Source organism: Mandrillus leucophaeus, unplaced genomic scaffold, assembly GCF_000951045.1.
Source record: "Mandrillus leucophaeus isolate KB7577 unplaced genomic scaffold, Mleu.le_1.0 Scaffold722, whole genome shotgun sequence".
Classification (NCBI taxonomy): domain Eukaryota; kingdom Metazoa; phylum Chordata; class Mammalia; order Primates; family Cercopithecidae; genus Mandrillus; species Mandrillus leucophaeus.
Window position 1 is genome coordinate 1056402 of NW_012107831.1, and position 19206 is coordinate 1075607.

The following is a 19206-nucleotide window of genomic DNA, read 5'->3' on the forward strand; positions in this document are numbered from 1 at the left end:
CAATGGGGACTCTCTTTGGGGGCTCCAACCCCACATTTTCCTTCTGCACTGCCTTAGCAAGAGGTTCTCCATGAGGGCTCCACCCCTGCAGTAAACTTCTGCCTGGACATCCAGGTGTTTTCATACATCCTCTGAAATCTAGGCAGAGGTTCCCAAACCTCGATTCTTGACTTCTGTGCACCCGCAGGCCCAACACCATGTGTAAGCCACCAAGGCTTAGGGCTTGTACCCTCTGCAGCAACAGCCTGAGCTATACATTGGCCCATTTTAGCCATGAATGGGACACAGAGCACCATGTCCTGAGACTGCACAAAGCAGCAAGGCCCTGGGGCCACCCCATAAACCATTTTTTCCTATTAGGCCTCCAGGCCTGTGATGGAGCTGTCTTGAAGACCTCTGACATGCCTGGAGACATTTTCCCATTGTCTTGGCAATTAACATTTACCTGCTTGTTATTTATGGAAATTTCTGCAGCTGACTTGAATTTCTCCTCAGAAAATGGATTTTTCTTTTCTATTGTATTATCAGGCTGCATGTTTTCCAAACTTTAATGCTCTGCTTCTCTTTTAAGCGTAAGTTCCAATTCCAAACCATCTTTTTGTGAATGCATAAAACTTAATGCTTTTAAGAGCACCTCAGTCACACCTTGAATGCTTTACTACTTAGACATTTCTCTGCCAGATACCCTAAATCATCTCTCTCAAGTTCAACGTTCTACAGATCTCTAAGGCAGGGGCAAAATGCCACCAGTCTCTTTACTAAAGCATAATAAGAGTCACCTTTATTCTAGTTCCCAGCAGGATCCTTGTCTCCATCTGAGACCACCTCAGCCTTGACTTCATTGTCCATATCACTATCAGCATTTTGGTCAAAACTGATAAGTTCCAGACTTTCCCACATCTTCCTATCGTCTACTGAGCCCTCCAAACTATTTCAACCTCTGCCTTTTCCAGTTCCAAAGTCACTTCCACACTTTTGGGTATCTTTATCGCAGCACCCCACTCTCTGCCGTACCAATTTACTATATTAGTCTGTTCTCACACTGCTATGAGGAAATACCCAAAACTGGGTAATTTATATAGGAAAGAGGTAATTGACTCACAGTTCCACATGACTGGGGAAGCCTCAGGAAACTTTACCATCATGGCAGAAGGCACAGGAGAAGCAGGCAGCTTCTTCACAGGGTGGGAGGACAGAGTGAGTGCAAGCAGATGAACTGCCAGACGCTTATAAAACGGTCAGATCTCATGAAACTCACTATCATCAGAATAGCATGGGAGAACCACCCCCACCATCCAGTAACCACTGCCTGGTCCCACGTTGACATGTGGTGATTATGGGGATTACAATTCAAGATGAGATTTTGGGTGGGGGCACAGCCAAACCATCTCAGGAAGTGAGAATCTTAACATCAGTGGTAAAAGCTTTAATATCATATGTTCTATAATTACACAAAGAAAGAAATAATAAATGTACTGAAAACAGTGACTCACTAGCCATAGTGAAAGACCTTGTGTTGCATATATAGTGCTTTGAGAAAATAAAATGTATGAAAAGCTAGAAATAGATTGTAGAAGTCTGTGATTAAACAGAAGGATGTGATTAGGAATTTATCAAGTTTATTGATGTGAAATTTACATAAAGTAAATTTTTCACTCTTTTTGGGTGTGTAGTTATAAAAAATTTTGTACACTATCAATTCAGATGTATGCAATTAATTCAAAGTGTACAGTAATGGGTCTACCACCACAATTAAAATATAAAACATTCCGTAATGCAAAGAAGTTCCCTCATGCCTCTTTATAATTACCTCTCCAGCCCATAACCAAACCTTAGCATCCACTATAGATTTTTTCTTTTCCAGAATGTCATATAAATGGAGTCATATAGTATGTGTAACCTTTTGAATCTGGTTTCTATCACTAATTATAATTAACTTGAGTTTTTTCCATTTTGTTGCATGTTCATTTCATTTTTGTTTTTTCTTTTAAGTTTAGGGGTACATGTGCAAGTTTGTTATATAGGTAAATTTGCATCATGGGGGTTTGTCATACATATTATTTCATCACCCAGGTATTAAGCCTAGTACCTGTTAGTTATTTTCCCCGCTCTTCCCACCCTCCAGTAGGCCCCAGTGTGTGGTGTTCCCCTCTGTGTATCCATGTGTTCTTATCATTTAGCTCCCACTTGTAAGTGAGAACACATGGTATTTGTTTTTTTGTTTCATTGTGTACTACAGTTTGTTTTTACATCACTTGATGGAAAATATGGGCTGTTTCCGTACTGAGCAATTATGAATAGTTATTACAACTACTTGCATATAGATTTTGATGTGGACATATGTCTTTGCTTCTCTTATATAACTACCCTAAAGTGTGTTACAGAGTCTTATGATAGATGTATGTTTATTTTATTTATTTTCTTTTATACTTTAAGTTCTAGGGTATATGTGCACAACGTGCAGGTTTCTTACGTAGGTATACATGTGCCATGTTGGTTTGCTGCACCCATCAACTTGTCGTTTACATTAGGTATTTCTCCTAATGCTTTACCTCCCCCAGCCGCCCTCCCCTGTGATGTTCCCTGCCCTGTGTCCATGTGTTTTCATTGTTCAGTTCCCACCTATGAGTGAGAACATGCAGTGTTTGGTTTTCTGTCCTTGTGATAGTTTGCTAAGAATGATGGTTTCCAGCTTCATCCATGTCCCTGCAAAGGACATGAACTCATCTTTTTTTACAGCTGCATAGTATTCCATGGTGTATATGTGCTACATTTTCTTAATCCAATCTATAATTGTTGGACATTTGGGTTGTTTCCAAGTCTTTGCTATTGTGAATAGTGCCACAATAAACATACATGTGCATGTGTCTTTATAGTACCATGATTTATAATCCTTTGGGTATATACCCAGTAATGGCATTGCTGGGTCAAATGGTATTTCTAGTTCTAGATCCTTGAGGAATTGCCACACTATCTTCCACAATGGTTTAACTGATTTACACTCCCACCAACAGTGTAAAAGCGTTCCTATTTCTACACATCCTCTCCAGCATCTGTAGTTTCCCTTTTAATGATCGCCATTCTAACTGGGATGAGATGGTATCTCCTTGTGGTTTTGATTTGCATTTCTCTGATGACCAGTGATGATGAGCATTTTTGCATGTGTCTGGGGGCTGAATAAATGTCTTCTTTTGAGAAGTGTTTATTCATATCCTTTGCCCATTTTCTGATGGGGTTGTTTGTTTTTTGTTTTTTTTTTTTGTAAATTTGTTTTAAGTTCTTTGTAGATTCTGGATATTAGCCCTTTGTCAGATGGATAGATTGCAAATATTTTCTCCCGTTCTGTAGGTTGCTGTTCACTCTGATGGTAGTTTCTTTTGCTCTGCAGAAGCTCTTTAGTTTAATTAGGTCCCATTTGTCTGTTTTGGCTTTTGTTGCCATTGCTTTTGGTATTTTAGTCATGAAGTCTTTGCCCATGCCTATGTTCTGAATGGTTATTGCCTAGGTTTTCTTCTAGAGTTCTTATGGTTTTAGATCTTACATTTAATTTTTTAATTCATCTTGAGTTAATTTTTGTATAAGGTGTAAGGAAGGGATCCAGTTTCAGCTTTCTACATATGGCTATCCAGTTTTCCCAGCACCATTTATTAAACAGGGAATCCTTTCCCCATTGCTTGTTTTTGTCAGGTTTGTCAAAGATCAGATCGATGGAGATGTGTGGTGTTTTTTCTGAGGCCTCTGTTCTGTTCCATTGGTCTATGTTTTGGTACCAGTACTATGCTGTTTTGGTTACTGTAGCCTTGAAGTATAATTTGAGGTCAGGTAGCGTGATGCTTCCAGCTTTGTTCTTTTGACTTAGGATTGTCTTGGCAATGTGGGGTCTTTTTTGGTTCCACATGAACTTTAAAGTAGTTTTTTCCAATTCTGTGAAGAAAGTCCTTGGTAGCTTGATGGGGATGGCATTGAATCTATAAATTACCTGCTTGGGCAGAATGGGCATTTTAATGACATTGATTCTTCCTTTCCATGAGCATGGAATGTTCTTCCATTTGTTTGTGTCCTCTTTCATTTCCTTGAGTAGTGGTTTGTACTTCTTCTTGAAGAGGTCCTTCACATTCCTTGTAAGTTGAATTCCTAGGTATTTTATTCTCTTTGTAGCAATTGTGAATGAAAGTTCACTCACAATTTGGCTATCTCTTTGTCTATAATTGGTGTGTAGGAATGCTTGTGATTTTGCATGTTGATTTGCATGTATCCTGAGACTTTGCTGAAGTTGCTTATCAGCTTAAGGAGATTTGGGGCTGAGAAAATGGGGTTTTCTAAATATACAATCAGGTCATCTGCAAACAGAGACCATTTGACTTCCTCTTTTCCTAATTGAATACCCTTTATTTCTTTCTCTTGCCTGATTGCTCTGGCCAGAACTTCCAACACTATGTTGAATAGAAGTGGTGAGAGAGGGCATCCTTGTCTTGTACCAGTTTTCCAAGGGAATGCATCCAGTTTTTGCCCATTGAGTATGATACTGGCTGTGGGTTTGTCATAAATAGCTCTTATTATTTTGAGATAACATTCTATCAATACCTAAGTCATTGGGAGTTTTTAGCATGAAAGGCTGTTGAATTTTGTTGAAGGCCTTTTCTACACCTATTGAGATAATCATGTGGTTTTTGTCATTGGTTCTGTTTATGTGATGGATTACGTTTATTGATTTGCATATGTTGAACCAGCCTTGCATCCCAGGGATGAAGCCGACTTGATCATGTTCGGTAAGCTTTTTGATGTGCTGCTGGATTCGGTTTGCCAGTATTTTATTGAGGATTTTTGCATCGATGTTCATCAGGGATATTGGTCTAAAATTCTCTTTTTTTTTGTTGCTGTGTTTCTGCCAGACTTTAGTATCAGGATGATGCTGGCTTCATAACATGAGTTAGGGAAGATTCTCTTTTTTTCTGTTGATTGAAATAGTTTCAGAAGGAAAGGTACCAGCTCCCCTTTATAACTCCGGTAGAATTTGGCTGTGAATCCGTCTGGTCGTGGACTCTTTTTGGTTGGTAGGCTATTAATTATTGCCCCAATTTCAGAACCTGTTATTGTTCTATTCAGAGATTCAACTTTTTGCTGGTTTAGTCTTGGGAGGGTGTATGTGTCCAGGAATTTATCCGTTTCTTCTAGATTTTCTAGTTTATTTGCATAGCGGGGCTTATAGTATTCTCTGGTGGTAGTTTGTATTTCTGTGGGATCGGTGGTGATATCCCCTTTATCATTTTTTTATTGCATCTATTTCATTCTTCTCTCTTTTCTTCTTTATTAGTCTTGCTAGTGGTTTATCAATTTTGTTGATCTTTTCAAAAAACCAGCTGCTAGACTCATGAATTTTTTGAAGGGTTTTTTGTGTCTCTAGCTCCCTCAGTTCTCCTCTGGTCTTAGTTATTTCTTGCCTTCTGCTAGCTTTTGAATGTGTTTGCTATTGCTTCTCTAGTTCTTTTAATTGTGATGTTAGGGTGTCGATTTTAGATCTTTCCTGCTTTCTCTTGTCGGCATTTACTGCTATAAATTTCCTCTACGCACTGCTTTGAATGCTTCCCAGAGATTCTGGTATGTTGTGTCTTTGTTCTCATTGGTTTCAAAGAAAATCTTTATTTCTGCCTTCATTTCGTTATTTACGCAGTAGTCGTTGAGGAGCAGGTTGTTCAGTTTCCACATAGTTGTGTGGTTTTGAGTTTATTCATCCTGAGTTCTAATTTGATTGCACTGTGGTCTGACAGACAGTTTGTTGTGATTTCTGTTCTTGTACATTTGCTGAGGAGTGTTTTACTTCCAATTATGTGGTCAGTTTTAGAATAAGTGCAATGTAGTGCTGAGAATAATGTATACTCTGTTGATTTGGGGTGGAGAGTTCTGTAGATGTCTATTAGGTCCTCTTGGTGCAGAGCTGAGTTCAAGTCCTGGATGTCCTTGTTAACCTTCTGTCTCGTTGATCTGTCTAATATTGATAGTGGGGTGTTAAAGTCTCCCATTATTATTGTGTGGGAGACTAAGTCTCTTTGTAGGTCTCTAAGGATTACAAAGGAACAGTAAATATTGCTGCCTGATCCTTCCTCTGGAAGCTTCGTCCCAGAGAGGCACCAACCTGTATGAGGTGTCTTGTCCGCCCCTACTGGGAGGTGTCTCCCAGTCAGGCTACATAGGGGTCAGGGACCCACTGGAGGAGGCAGTCTGTCCGTTCTCAGAGCTTGAACGCCATGCTGGGAGAACCAGTGCTGTGTTCAGTGCCGTCAGACAGGGACATTTAAGTGCAGAAGTTGTCTGCTGCCTTTTGTTTAGCTAAGCCCTGCCCACAGAGGTTGAGTCTATAGAGGCAGTAGGCCTTGCTGAGCTGGGGTGGGCTCCACCCAGTTCAAACTTCCCAGCTGCTTTGTTTACCTACTCAAGCCTCAGCAATGGCGGACACCTGTTCCCTCGCCAGGCAGCAGCCTCGCAGGTGGATCTCAGACAGCTGCGCTAGCAGTGAGCAAGGCTAGGTGGGAATAGGATCCGCCAAGCCAGGCACAGGGAAGAATCTCCTGGTCTGGTGGTTGCTAAGATGGTGGGAAAAGCAGAGTATTTGGGCGGAAGTGTACCATTTTTCCAGGTACAGTCTGTGATGGCTTCCCTTGGCTAGGAAAGGGAAATCCCCTGATCGCTTGTGTTTCCCAGGTGAGGTGATGTACCACAGTGCTTCAGCTTGCCCTTCATGGGCTGCACCCACTACTCCAACCAGTTCCAGTGGGGTGACCCAGGTACCTCATGTTGGAATGCTGAAATCACCCGTCTTCCACATCAATCTCGCTGGGAGCTGCAAACTGGAGCTGTTCCTATTCGGCCATCTTGGAGGACCAAGACCATGTTGAATTTCATAAGAAACAGCCAAACTGTTTTTGCAAAGTAGCTGTACCATTTTGCATTCTCACCAGAAGTGTATGAGAATTTCAGTTGTGCTGCAGCTTCCTTATACTCTGTGTTGTCTGTTTATATGATTTTAAACATTTTTATGTGTGTGTGGTAGTATATCATTTTGGTTTTCATTTTCATGTCACTGGCCATGAATTTGAGTGTCTTTTAATATGATTATTTGCCATTCATATATCTTCTTTAATAAACTGTCTTTTAAAATCTCTGCCTGTTTTTAAAATAGTTTTTAATTATTGGTTGAGAGAGTTTTTATGACTTTATATATTTGGATATGAGTTATAGTCTCTGAAATTCAATTTTTCAAACCACAAAAAGAATACTTTTTTTGTGGTTCGTGCTTTTTTGTCTGAAGAGCTTTTTTAACACAGGGTCAAAACGCTGTTTTCTTCTAGACAGTTTATATTTTTGTAATTTTATAAGTTCATTTTTGCATATGGTGCAAAGTATTGATAAAGATGTGATCATACAAAGTAGAGATCAGTGTGCATGACTTTACACTAATTTTGTGCACTCTTTTGTAGTTTTATGAGTGTGTCTTTATATACTGCACAAAGTATAGATGAAAGTTAATTTTTTTGTATATGAATGTCCAGTTATTCTAGCCCATTTGTGGAAAAGACTATTCTTTATTGAAATGTCCTGGCATATTTGTCAACAGTTTTTTTTTTTTTTTTTTACCATATATGTATAGGTCTATTTCTGTACTCTACTGTCTTCACATTGTTTCTGTCCTTTTGCCAGCTCCATCTTGTCTTGCTTATTATGGCTTTTGTATTAAGTCTTGAAATCAGGTTTAGTCTATTTCTCAAAAAGAGCTCAGAATTACGGTATTCCCTGAGTTTTTATATGTTTCATATTTTTTCTGTAGCTTTCATAGTTTTAAGCTTGGCTAGATGTAAAATTCTGGGCTGTTACTTTGTTCACTGGTATGTTGCTTTATTTTTTGCTGTTGAAAAATAAGATGCCAGCCCAATTTTCATACTCTTAGAAGTAATCTGTTATTTTTGCTTTAAGGCCCTATGTGTTTAATCTTTGTCTTCATCTAATAGTTTTACCAGGTTATATCTCAGAGTTGATTATTCAGTAAAGTTTCCCACGTACACCATAAGCCCATTTTGATATGCAGAGTCAAATGTTGTTTAATTCTTTTCTTTTCTGGAAGGGTAGAATGGATCATTTCTGTTCTTAGTTTTTAAATTCCTGATTCAAGGTTTTTTGTGATGTTTTTTCCCCCCACGTTGCCAAGTGCTTGTTAAGAATATATAATTCACTTAAATATCTTCTGACTTTTGATTAGTTTTGGAGGTGTGGATTTTCAGTAGCTGAAATGTTTTGATTCTGATTTTCTGTTTTCTTCTTACATTAGCTTTGTATTGTAGAGTGATTTTTGTGCTTACTTTTTGGACAGGGTAAGGGTTTTAGGTGCTTTTTAGGTTCCTGCTTTTGTACTACTCTCTTAGGATACTGAAAAGGAGCTTTTAATGGATGACCTTTTTGTGGTGGAGAGGTACTGGTGTGTTTTGTAGGTCTCTTTGATTTTTACCAAATTCTTAACATCTCTCTCTTTAGCTTTCTCTCTCAAAGAATGTCTCCCCTCTTTTGTTAACATCTTTCTCTCCCAGGTTGACATTCTTTGACGGCTGAGATCTGCCACCAGTTTTATACCTCTCATCAATATTTTCTGCACTTAGTGTGGGAATTTCTTTTTCTTAGGACGCGTTTTGTTACCGTTAGGCCATTCACCTTCTTCTGTGATCTCTTCATATATTCTGCTCTCTGTCCAAGATTGTAGCAATGTGAAATCTAGCGAGAGTGCTGATGGAGTTTGCAAAAATTTATAATATTCTGTTTTCTAGTAATACTGAAGCCCTGTCACTGTTTTATTTCTCTTCTTGTGATTATGCATATGTTTTGGAGATTATGTAGGGAAACTTAGGTATAGGCCACTGTCTTTATCCTGTGGTAACCAAAAATTCCCAAAATTTAGATGTTTGTTTACTAAAAAATACAGAATCCTGGGAGGTTGCATAACCTAATGCTGAGAATAAACCTATAAAGTTGGACTTTTTGGGTCCAGATCCTGGCTTCACCATTTACTAGCTATAAAATCTTGAATAAGTTACTTAATTTTTCAATGTTTCGGTTTTCTTGTATAATAGAAATTATATCTATAAGGATTATTTTGAATGTTATGTAAGGACTTAATATAAAACCTGGCATGGTAAGTGCCCACTTACACTGTTGTTATCATTCTCATAATTGTTTTTAATATTATCACCACCAACAATATCTGCATTCAAAAATTGCAGAATTTAAATTGTAATTGATCTTGGTTGAGGCTAGTGCTCAATAATTGTAAATAATGAGATATGGAAAGTTGAAATGGAGGGGTGGAATAGTAAGTAGTAACCATTTTGTGTCACAAATATTTTTGACAGTGTAATAAAAACTCTTCTCTTTCCGCTCCTAAATGTACAAGAACTCTTCTTTTACATAGGATTTCAGAAGATTAATTAGGCAAACTTGAAGTTTAGTGATAAAATTAAGATTACTGATGTTTAAATAGGAAGAGAAAGAAAATAAGCTCATGAAAAGATCTTTGTCACATATAAGACATTGTGCTAAAATAATAGATCTAAAATTCAGTTTTCCAATATTTCTTTAAAATATTCTATTTTGAGATACATAACTTTTAAGCGTAATTGAAAACATTATCTCTAACAATGTATTGTGTCATTATTCATTGCAGTTTTTATTTACAACTTTCAACACAAACTGATAGCTTATCATTTTTAAGATTTTATTTTCATTTATCATAGTTCAGGGTTTTTTCATAGTAGTTTTCATTAACAAACTTTTAAAAAAATCTATTTATTTGTAAATATGTCTGACTGGCATCACAGAACTGTTCTTTGACAAAAACTATAAATGGTAGATATTCGAGTTAATTATAAATGATGCCCTAAAGTGACATATACAGTCCAAAAACAAAAATGGGCAGGTACTAGTAAAGGGAGACACTACTTAAGGTAACACGCAAATGGTTCTGTTATCATGAAATCGGGACATTTTTAGAGTTATTTAGTAGGGGAATTGAATAGCTTTTTAAGAAGTTAAGTTCTAATTCTCACATTTAGTCATTGAAATTTTAAGTATACCATTTAAATGCTGTTAATATTATTGTCTTTTATGGCTTTTGTTTTAGCCTGATGTAAATGCTGACATTGTGCATTGGCTCTCTTGGACTGCTCAAGGCTTTTTATCTCCACTTGCTGCAGCAGTAGGAGGTGTTGCCAGCCAAGAAGTATTGAAAGCTGTAACAGGAAAATTTTCTCCTTTGTGCCAGTGGGTTAGTTCTGAGTTTTTAAGGTTGAATTCTTTACTCATGAAATGGAATGTGTTACATATTATAATGTAGTATTAATATATTAGAAAAGCAACCTTAAAATACATTTTGATGCATGAAAGAGATGCAAGCAGTATGCCTCCAACACTTGATTCTGTGATTGAAATTAACAAGATGATATTTTAGGGCTATTGAGATATAACTCAAAGTTGCCTTCTCAAATGTATTTCCCTTAGTTGTGACAGTAAGGGAATGAATGTTCTATCCTTATAGGTAATTGTTCTCCAGTACCATAAGCTTAGCATTCTTGGGCTCTCAGGACTCTTGAATTTGTTCCATGGAATCTTTTACTATCATGAACCTTCAGGTTCCCTTTCTAGGTGTAAACTTACAAAAGTGGAGAACATGGGAGTGGTACAGGTTTTAGAGTTGCATGGGGTTATGAACATCACAAGATGGAATAAAAATCCTCATGTCTTTTACCAGCAGGAATAATTGGCACAAGGTATGAAAGGATGCTGCCTCCAGGCCCTCCCTCTGTTGAAACACCATAAACATTTTGAATATAACATTTATCATTTTATTTTTTATTTTTATTTTTTTGGGACAGAGTCTCGCACCGTCACCCAGGCTGGAGTACAATCGCGCGATCTCAGCTCACTGCAACCTCTGCCTCCCGGGTTCACGCGATTCTCCTGCCTCAGCCTCCCAAGTAGATGGGGTTACAGACACGCAGCACCACACCTGGCTAATTTTTTGTGTTTTTAGTAGAGATGGGATTTCACTATGTTGTCAGACTGGTCTCAAACTCCTGACCTCGTGATCCGCCCGCCTCGGCCTCCCAAAGTGCTGGGATTACAGGCGTGAGCCACTGCACCCGGCTCATTTTTTAATATTTTAATAGGTACTCACAGTGCTATTTTGCTGCTGAATTCTTTATTTTAACATAGAATACAAGTACGTTAGTAAAAATCTGGTTTAAAGATAACCATTAGGGCAGGCGCGGTGGCTCATGCCTGTAATCACAGCACTTTGAGAGACCGAGGCGGGCAGCTCATGAGGTCAGGAGATCGAGACCATCCTGGCTAACATTGTGAAACCCCATCTGTACTAAAAATACAAAAAATTAGCTGGGCATGGTGACACACCCCTGTAGTTCCAGCTACTCGGGAGGCTGAGGCAGGAGAATCGCTTGAACCTGGGAGCCAGAGGTTGTAGTGAGCCGCAATTGTTCTACTGCACTCCAGCCTGGGTTGATTGTTAATATAGATTCTGTTATAATACAATAAGTAACCAGTTGTTCACGTTCAAGTTTAGCCACACAAGTTACTTAAATGAAAATGAGAGTAAGACTCAGTTCTTTTCTTCATTAACTTTAATTATCTTTGGTATTTTTAAAAAGCTGAAATTTTGGTTTCCTAGATTATTTTCCTATAGTGTGTATAATTATAGATGACATACACATACACATACACATCGTATGTATAATTATAGATTATATATCCAAGCTGAAAAATAAATACAGAGTAGGTACTTTCTTCTCAAAAAGTAATCAAATTATGGCTGGGCACAGTGGCTCATGCCTGTAATCCCATTACTTTGGGAGGCTGAGATGGGCGGATCGCCTGAGGTCAGGAGTTCAAGACCAGCCTGGCCAACATGGTGAAACCCCATCTCTACTAAAAATACAAAAAAATTAGCCGGGCGTGGTGGCGCGCACCTATAGTCCTGGCTACTCGGTAGACTGAGGCAGGAGAATCACTTGAACTCAGGAGGCAGAGATCATGCCACTGCACTCCAACCTGGGCAACAGAAAGACACTGTCTCAAAAAATCAAAAACAAAAAACAAAAAGTAATCAAATTACTTATTCAAATGTAGCTAAAATTGAATGGGGGCTTCTAAAACTTTTGTGTAGCTATGAAAAATAGATTTGGAGGTGAAATTTCCTTTGGTTTAAAATTAGGATACATCATGTTTAGGATGGCTAAGTGACATGAATCCAATTATATCTGTTAACAGTTCCTTCAGTTTTTACCGTTATTTTAATGAGAGAATATCGATATATATATTACATGTTTTTAATTATATTTTTAAATATTTTACTCTGAGTTACCTTTTTTTTATCATTTTTTCCTTCATGACTATTAAATAACTATAAAGGAGCTTCTTTTTATAGTAATTTAAGTTTTATACATAATAATTGTATTTTTAATCTTCTACTTTAAGTTATATCTTGAAGCAGCAGATATTGTTGAATCACTAGGCAAACCTGAATGTGAAGAATTTCTGCCACGGTAATAATGAAATTTCTCTTGCTTTTACTAACAGGGAAATAAATTTTAAAAGTTTTGTCTAAACATACCTTCGTTTTATATGTCTTTTCTCCTAAATCACTTTTGTAGTTGTTTTTTCTCTACTTAGTAATCATTTTAAGTGTCATAATAATGTCATATCGCTTTACTACTTGATAAATAGTGAATGCTAAGTTTTAAATTGTATGCCATGAGAAGGGTTAGCATTTAAAATACCGTAATGATGTTAGACAGAAAAAACTGCTATCTGCAGTCTTTATTTATATAAGTCATTCTTCACCTTTTTGGGTCATAAATCTTTTTGAGAATGAAAAGTTTAGAATTATTCTCCCTAAAATGCACATAACCCAAATTTCTGCCTTTGATTTAAGTGGGTTTTCAGCTCCAAAGCCCATCCATAGATTCCTCTAAGAACTTCTCTTAAAAATCTCTGGCTTAGGAAAATGTTTTTTCTAGATAAACCAAAGTTACCTTCACTTAAGTCATTTGTATTTAGACTATTAAGCCAAGTGGAAAAAGGAAAAATGGATTTCTTTATGGGGGCTTTTCTTTTTCAATTAAGATTGGTTAGGGGAAACTTTTAAAGAATATTTCCTTTTAAAGTACAACATTAAATTGGTATTAATGACAGTGAAACTAATTTTAATGGTTTTTATTTCTGCTTTTTGGTATGTGTTATTTTTTTCAGGGGAGATAGATATGATGCTTTAAGAGCCTGCATTGGAGACACTTTGTGCCAGAAACTGCAAAATTTAAACATCTTCTTAGTAAGTATGAATAATCATGGGAATAGTATGTTCAAACTGCTATCGTATATCAACTTAATTCATTAAAACAAATTTGAGTGTAAGTGTGCAGAGTACAAGTGAGTAGTTGCATCCAAGACCATGTGGCCTGTAAAGCTGAAATTGTTTACTGTCTGGCCCTTTACAGAAAAAGTTTTCCATCCTCTGGTCTAATTAATATATTTAAAGTAAAAATATGAATATGATAATTTAAAAAATTAAATTATTTTCTAGAAATATGTTTGAAAATTGGTGGGTTTTTAATTTTTTTCTCACTAAATGAAAGAATATGTAAGTGTATTCTGTATCTTTTCTTTTCTTTTTTTTTTTTTTGAGACAAAATCTTGCTCTGTCACTCAGACTGGAATGCAGTGACATGATCTCAGCTCACTGCAACCTCTGCCTCTGGTTCAAGTGATTCTCTTGCCTCAGCCTCCCGAGTAGCTGGGACTACAGGGGCGTGCCACCACGCCCAGGTACTTTTTGTATTTTCCGTAGAGACGGAGTTTCACCATATTGGCTAGGCTGGTCTTGAAATCCTGACCTCATGATCCGCCCTCCTCACCTTCCCAAAGTGCTGGGATTACAGGCATGAGCCACCTCACCCAGCCTATTCTGTATTTCTTAATTGTCTTAGTGCATTGGCAGGGAAATTTTCTCCAATAACATAAAACAACTTCCTGCCATTTATTGTTTTAATTATTATAATTAGCCCTGAAAATTACTGCATATTCTCATTAATCATCTTTAAAATAATGTTTTGAAAATCAACCGTTATTGAGCTTTTTACATGCATATGGAATCTGGTATTATCAATTTTAGATAATAATAGAAGTCTTAGAATAGTTTTATTCAGAAAAGGAGTTTTGAGAAATGTCCAAAAGGGAGGAATCTTTTTTTTTAATGTTGTACTAATATTATATTGCATTTATTTCTGTCTTACATAAGCAGTTCAATGTTTAAATTTTATTTGGAATTTTTAAATATCTTCTGTTTAAAGAAATTATAAAATTATGCTTTTGCTTATTTGATTTATACTTTTTTTTTCTTTGAAACACAGTGGTAAAATAAACCTGGTAAATATTTCAAAGTAAAATAATTTACAAATGGTCAGATTATTTTAATCTGATATGTACCGTTTTTCTCCTCCATAGGTAGGGTGTGGAGCCATAGGCTGTGAAATGTTAAAAAATTTTGCTTTACTTGGTGTTGGCACAAGCAAAGAGAAAGGAATGGTAAGATATCAATCCTTGAGAGTTAAAAGTTTATATTTCTGTTGTTGCCCATTTTTCAGCTGTATTTGACTGAATAAATCTGAAGTATCAATTTTTTGAAAACAGAGCATTAAACTAAAAATTGGAAGATTCTGATGCCCTTCTGACCACTTTTCAAAACTGATGTTACCTTGTAGCAAATTACTTCTCTTTCCCTTGTAGCAAATTAATTCTTTTCTCAGTTTCCTTCTCTACTACTGTGAAACTGACATTTATACTACCTATCTCATAACGTTATTGTGATGATCAAATGTGAAAGGGCTTTGCAAACTATAAAATATGTTGTTATTTCTGTCAGATAGTGTTTATTATTAAATGTGTAAGATAACTGAAGCTAACATTACAAAGTTGCAGAGTACTCAGATGTAGTTTCAATTAGTGAGTATTAAAAGTAGTGGGAAAAATATAAATCTCAGTGTACAATTTAAATTCTTAAGACTCTAAATGTGAGTTAATTGCAAGCCATGTCATATATTTAAACAGAAGTTTATTTCACTGGTGCTGTTTGCCCTTTAAGATAAACTATCTTCCTTTGGTGATTTCATAGATATATCAAGGTGACTAACAGAAGACTAATTAAATGGCTAAAATTTGTATGATAGTTCAGCTTTTCTAAAAGTTTATTAAACTTAGCTTATTCCAATTCAAAAGAGCATACATTACTATCATAGTTACAGGCAGATATCCTATGTTTATATTAACATTTCTTAAATACTGCTCCACAAACCACTATTACTTGTGGTGATTTTAAAAAGAAAAAAAGTCTTTGGTTACATCAGTTTAGGAATCACCTAACTACTTTAACTCCTTGGATATTCATGATGCACATGAGTATATAAAGGTCAGGAAAATAACTGTAATGAAGAAACCTACTGATTTCAGATGACAAAACAAGGTAAGTTAATGTGGACATGCTTCTATACTACTGGAAACGCACAGACTTACTGTATACGTTTTTTTAAAGTGTAATGTAACCAAGCTGAAAAGAGAAATTCCCAGGTCCCAGGAACCAAGAGAGAAGAAAAAGTCCTAAGTTGAAAGCCATGGGAACTTACAAGTGTTTCTATCTTGAATGTCTGTCCAAAACTTTAAGTAAAAACAGAAGTCACTATTGAGAAATTGAGACTCAGAGCATGTACCACACCGGAGTAAGGGGTCCAAAATTATATCATGTAAAAACTTTAAGCAGAGAAAGGAATATAACAAATTTAAGACCACTAAAACTTACAGCCTTTAAAACAAATGTAAAACTGCATCATGATGATAATAACACACTCAGGACTATGCAAAAAAGTCAGCCTTCATTAAAGATGATTCAGATTAAAAAATAACTGTTCACTAGAAAGGGAACCACTGCAAGAATCAGCCATGGCAAATAAAAGAATTAGTCTCCTAAGAATTATAGATAATAGAAGTGCTACCAATAATAGAATATTTTACAGAAAATATAACAAACTTTAATTTTAAAAATGATCAGAGATTAAGAGGACTAGAAATGGGAAAAAGGGTACTGAGATTTTTACAGAAAGCCAAATAAGAATTTCTGTATAATCACTAATATTAAAATTTAAATATAGCTGAGGTGAGAATGGACAAATCAAAGATAAATATAAATACCCAGAATGTAGTGCAGAAAGATATCCTTTTTTTAATGAAAGAGAGTGTGTTTGCAAGGTCCAACATAGGTCTAGTAGAATTTCCAGAGACACAAATAAGGGAGGAGAAGCAATATATTCCAAAGATAATGACAAAAGTTCCCAGAGTTAAAGAAAGACAAATGTTTTCAAATTGGAAAGATAAACTAGTACCAAACAGATCAAAAGCAAAGATTAAAAAAAGAGATTGCATAATAGACTTTTCATCAGCAATAGATAGAAGATAATGGAAGCATATCTTAGTGTGAGGGAAAATTACTATTAACCTGGATTTCCATACTCAGTTCGAGAGGGAGAGCAAAGTAAAGATAGCCGACAAATAAAATGATGAAAGATTACAAACACTTACTGGTTCTTACTGAAAGATGTTAGGTTGTGTGGACAGTGTGTAAAAGGTATGTAGAGGCATTTGTCGGCATTCTTTGATTTACGTAAGTATTGATTTTTAAAACCTTAGAGTGAGACAGTTAAAAGTTTAAGTGTAACTAATATGGAAAGCAGACTGGAGAGTTCCAAATTAAATGATTTAGATAGTCTCGGTTTTCAGGAGGATAGAAATTTTAATTAATTTTATATCTTAAGTCACATAAGCATGTTAAAATTTTGAGCATAACCACATAACATGAGGCACTTAGCTTCCAGTTTGGGGAGCTGGGGGCAGTAGGAATCAAGAAAACTTGGTCAGTCTAGCACAAGGCAAAAATAGAGGGGAATGAAAAGCAGAATTGGAGGAAGTGGAAAGAAAAAGCCTAAATATCAGTGAACAGTGAATTGATTAAGCTTTTTTGTTAAAAGATATTTTCTGTTTGACTTTTTTCCCATTAAAAGAGACACTTCCTAGCATAATTACACAGAAATATTAAAAATATCAGGGAAATAACAACTAAAAGAAAATGAATGTGGAATGTAGTCTGAGACATTCTACATCTAGGCAAATTTTGTTTAAAATGCTAAAGTGGCAAATGCATTTTGAATACTCTTCAGATTATCTTGAGTTTGCTTTCTTCTTGCATCCTTTAGAATGACAGTCTGCAGACTTTTTCTTAAAGGACAAGATTGCAAATATTTCAGGTTTGCAGACCAAAGATCTCTGTCACCACTTACCAGTTCTGCCCCTAGGATCATGAAAACAGCAGTAGACAATTCTTAAATGGTATGACAGTGTTTCAATAAAACTTTATTTACAAAAATAGGCAGCCTGCCTAATTAGGAGGTTAGCAGTTCAAGACCAGAGTTTGTAGACCTCTGCTTTAGCCAGAGTTCCTTTCAAATTGATATGTATAAGCATTCTTCCCAAATTAGTTGAGATTAAGAATAAATATCAGTTGAGAAAGAAGAACTAGCTCCTCTGCAGGTAATCCATTTCATAGTTCTAAAAAGTTTTGTTTTGTTATGAATAATAGAAAAAAGTTTTGAACAGGAATTGCAATTGGTCTCAGCTATTTTGTTTGATGTGCTATGTAAAACATTAATTACAATTAAATAAAATATAAAAGAGTAGTATTGGTAACTATTTAGGAGTGTTTGTATCATTATAACCTTTACCAACCAGACTAATTTAGAATAATTTGTCAGGACTTTTTTAGTCATACTGAAAAAAGAAAAATAGATTAAAATTTATCCATTATGTAATTTCAGCCATATTTTCTTGATATTAGATTACAGTTACAGATCCTGACTTGATAGAGAAATCCAACTTAAATAGACAGTTCCTATTTCGTCCTCATCACATACAGGTATGTTGCTATTCTGTTTCAAATTTAAATCGTGTATTATACAAAAAAGAGTAGAGTTTCCTTTTAATAAATAGAAAACAGTGATTGAATAATCATGTGTTATTTTATTAGAATCTTTCAAATTATCAATTAATGGGTATGACAAGGGAAAATATTAAATTATCTAATGCACAATATTGATCTTTGCATTGATTTTGGAATTGAAACCTGAGTTGTGAAACAGGCAGTATTTTTTTCATTTTGTAATCACCAGGGTATGTTGACATTTAATTTTAGAAGGTAAGTATATAGAAATATGTTTCTAATTTGAGGTTTTGGTAGTTAGCAAATTTAGCACTGTCTTTTTTTATCTTTGTCATAAATCAGATAAAAGTTTAGCACTTAGAATTTTTGTGCTCTTTTGATCATTTGACCAGCATCCCTTTTTATGGTGAAATAAAGCTTGTTCTCGATTTTCTCCTGTTTTATAGAGATCAAAATATTTAAGTCAGGAAAAAAAGCATTTTTTTTAACTGTTACCATTTTATTATATACCTTTCTACCAGCAATATATGAGAATTCCAGTGACTCCACATCCTTGTCAGCACTTTTTTTTTTGTTTGTTTATTATTATACTTTAAGTTCTAGGGTACATGTGTACAATGGGCAGGTTTGTTACATATGTATATATATGCCATGTTGGTGTGCTGCACCCATTAATGTCATTTACATTAGGTATATCTCCTAATGCTGTCCCTCCCCCCTTCCCCCACCCCACAACAGGCCCCGGTGTGTGATGTTCGCCTTCCTGTGTCCAAGTGTTCTCATTGTTCAGTTCCTACCTATGAGTGAGAACGTGCGGTATTTGTTTTTTTGTCTTTGCGATAGTTTGCTGAGAATGATGGTTTCCATCTGCATCCGTGTCCCTACAAAGGACATAAACTCATCCTTTTTTATGGCTGCGTAATATTCCATGGTGTATATGTGCCACATTTTCTTAATCCAGTCTATCACTGATGGACATTCGGGTTGGTTCCAAGTCTTAGCTATTGTGAATAGTGCCACAATAAACATACATGTGCATGTGTCTTTATAGCAGCGTGATTTATAATCCTTTGGGTATATACCCAGTAATGGGATGGCTGGGTCAAATGATATTTCTA

General features: G+C 35.9%; 1 protein-coding gene across 1 annotated transcript in view; it reads left to right on the forward strand.

Moving 5' to 3' along the window:
• UBA6 (ubiquitin-like modifier activating enzyme 6) overlaps window positions 1-19206 on the forward strand; it is a 79735-nt gene that overhangs the window by 39037 nt on the left and 21492 nt on the right. The window contains exons 14-18 of the mRNA XM_011965394.1: window positions 10160-10303; window positions 12529-12596; window positions 13303-13381; window positions 14554-14634; window positions 17987-18064. Coding sequence (XP_011820784.1) covers window positions 10160-10303; window positions 12529-12596; window positions 13303-13381; window positions 14554-14634; window positions 17987-18064 — 450 coding nt within the window. The remainder of the gene's footprint in view (window positions 1-10159; window positions 10304-12528; window positions 12597-13302; window positions 13382-14553; window positions 14635-17986; window positions 18065-19206) is intronic.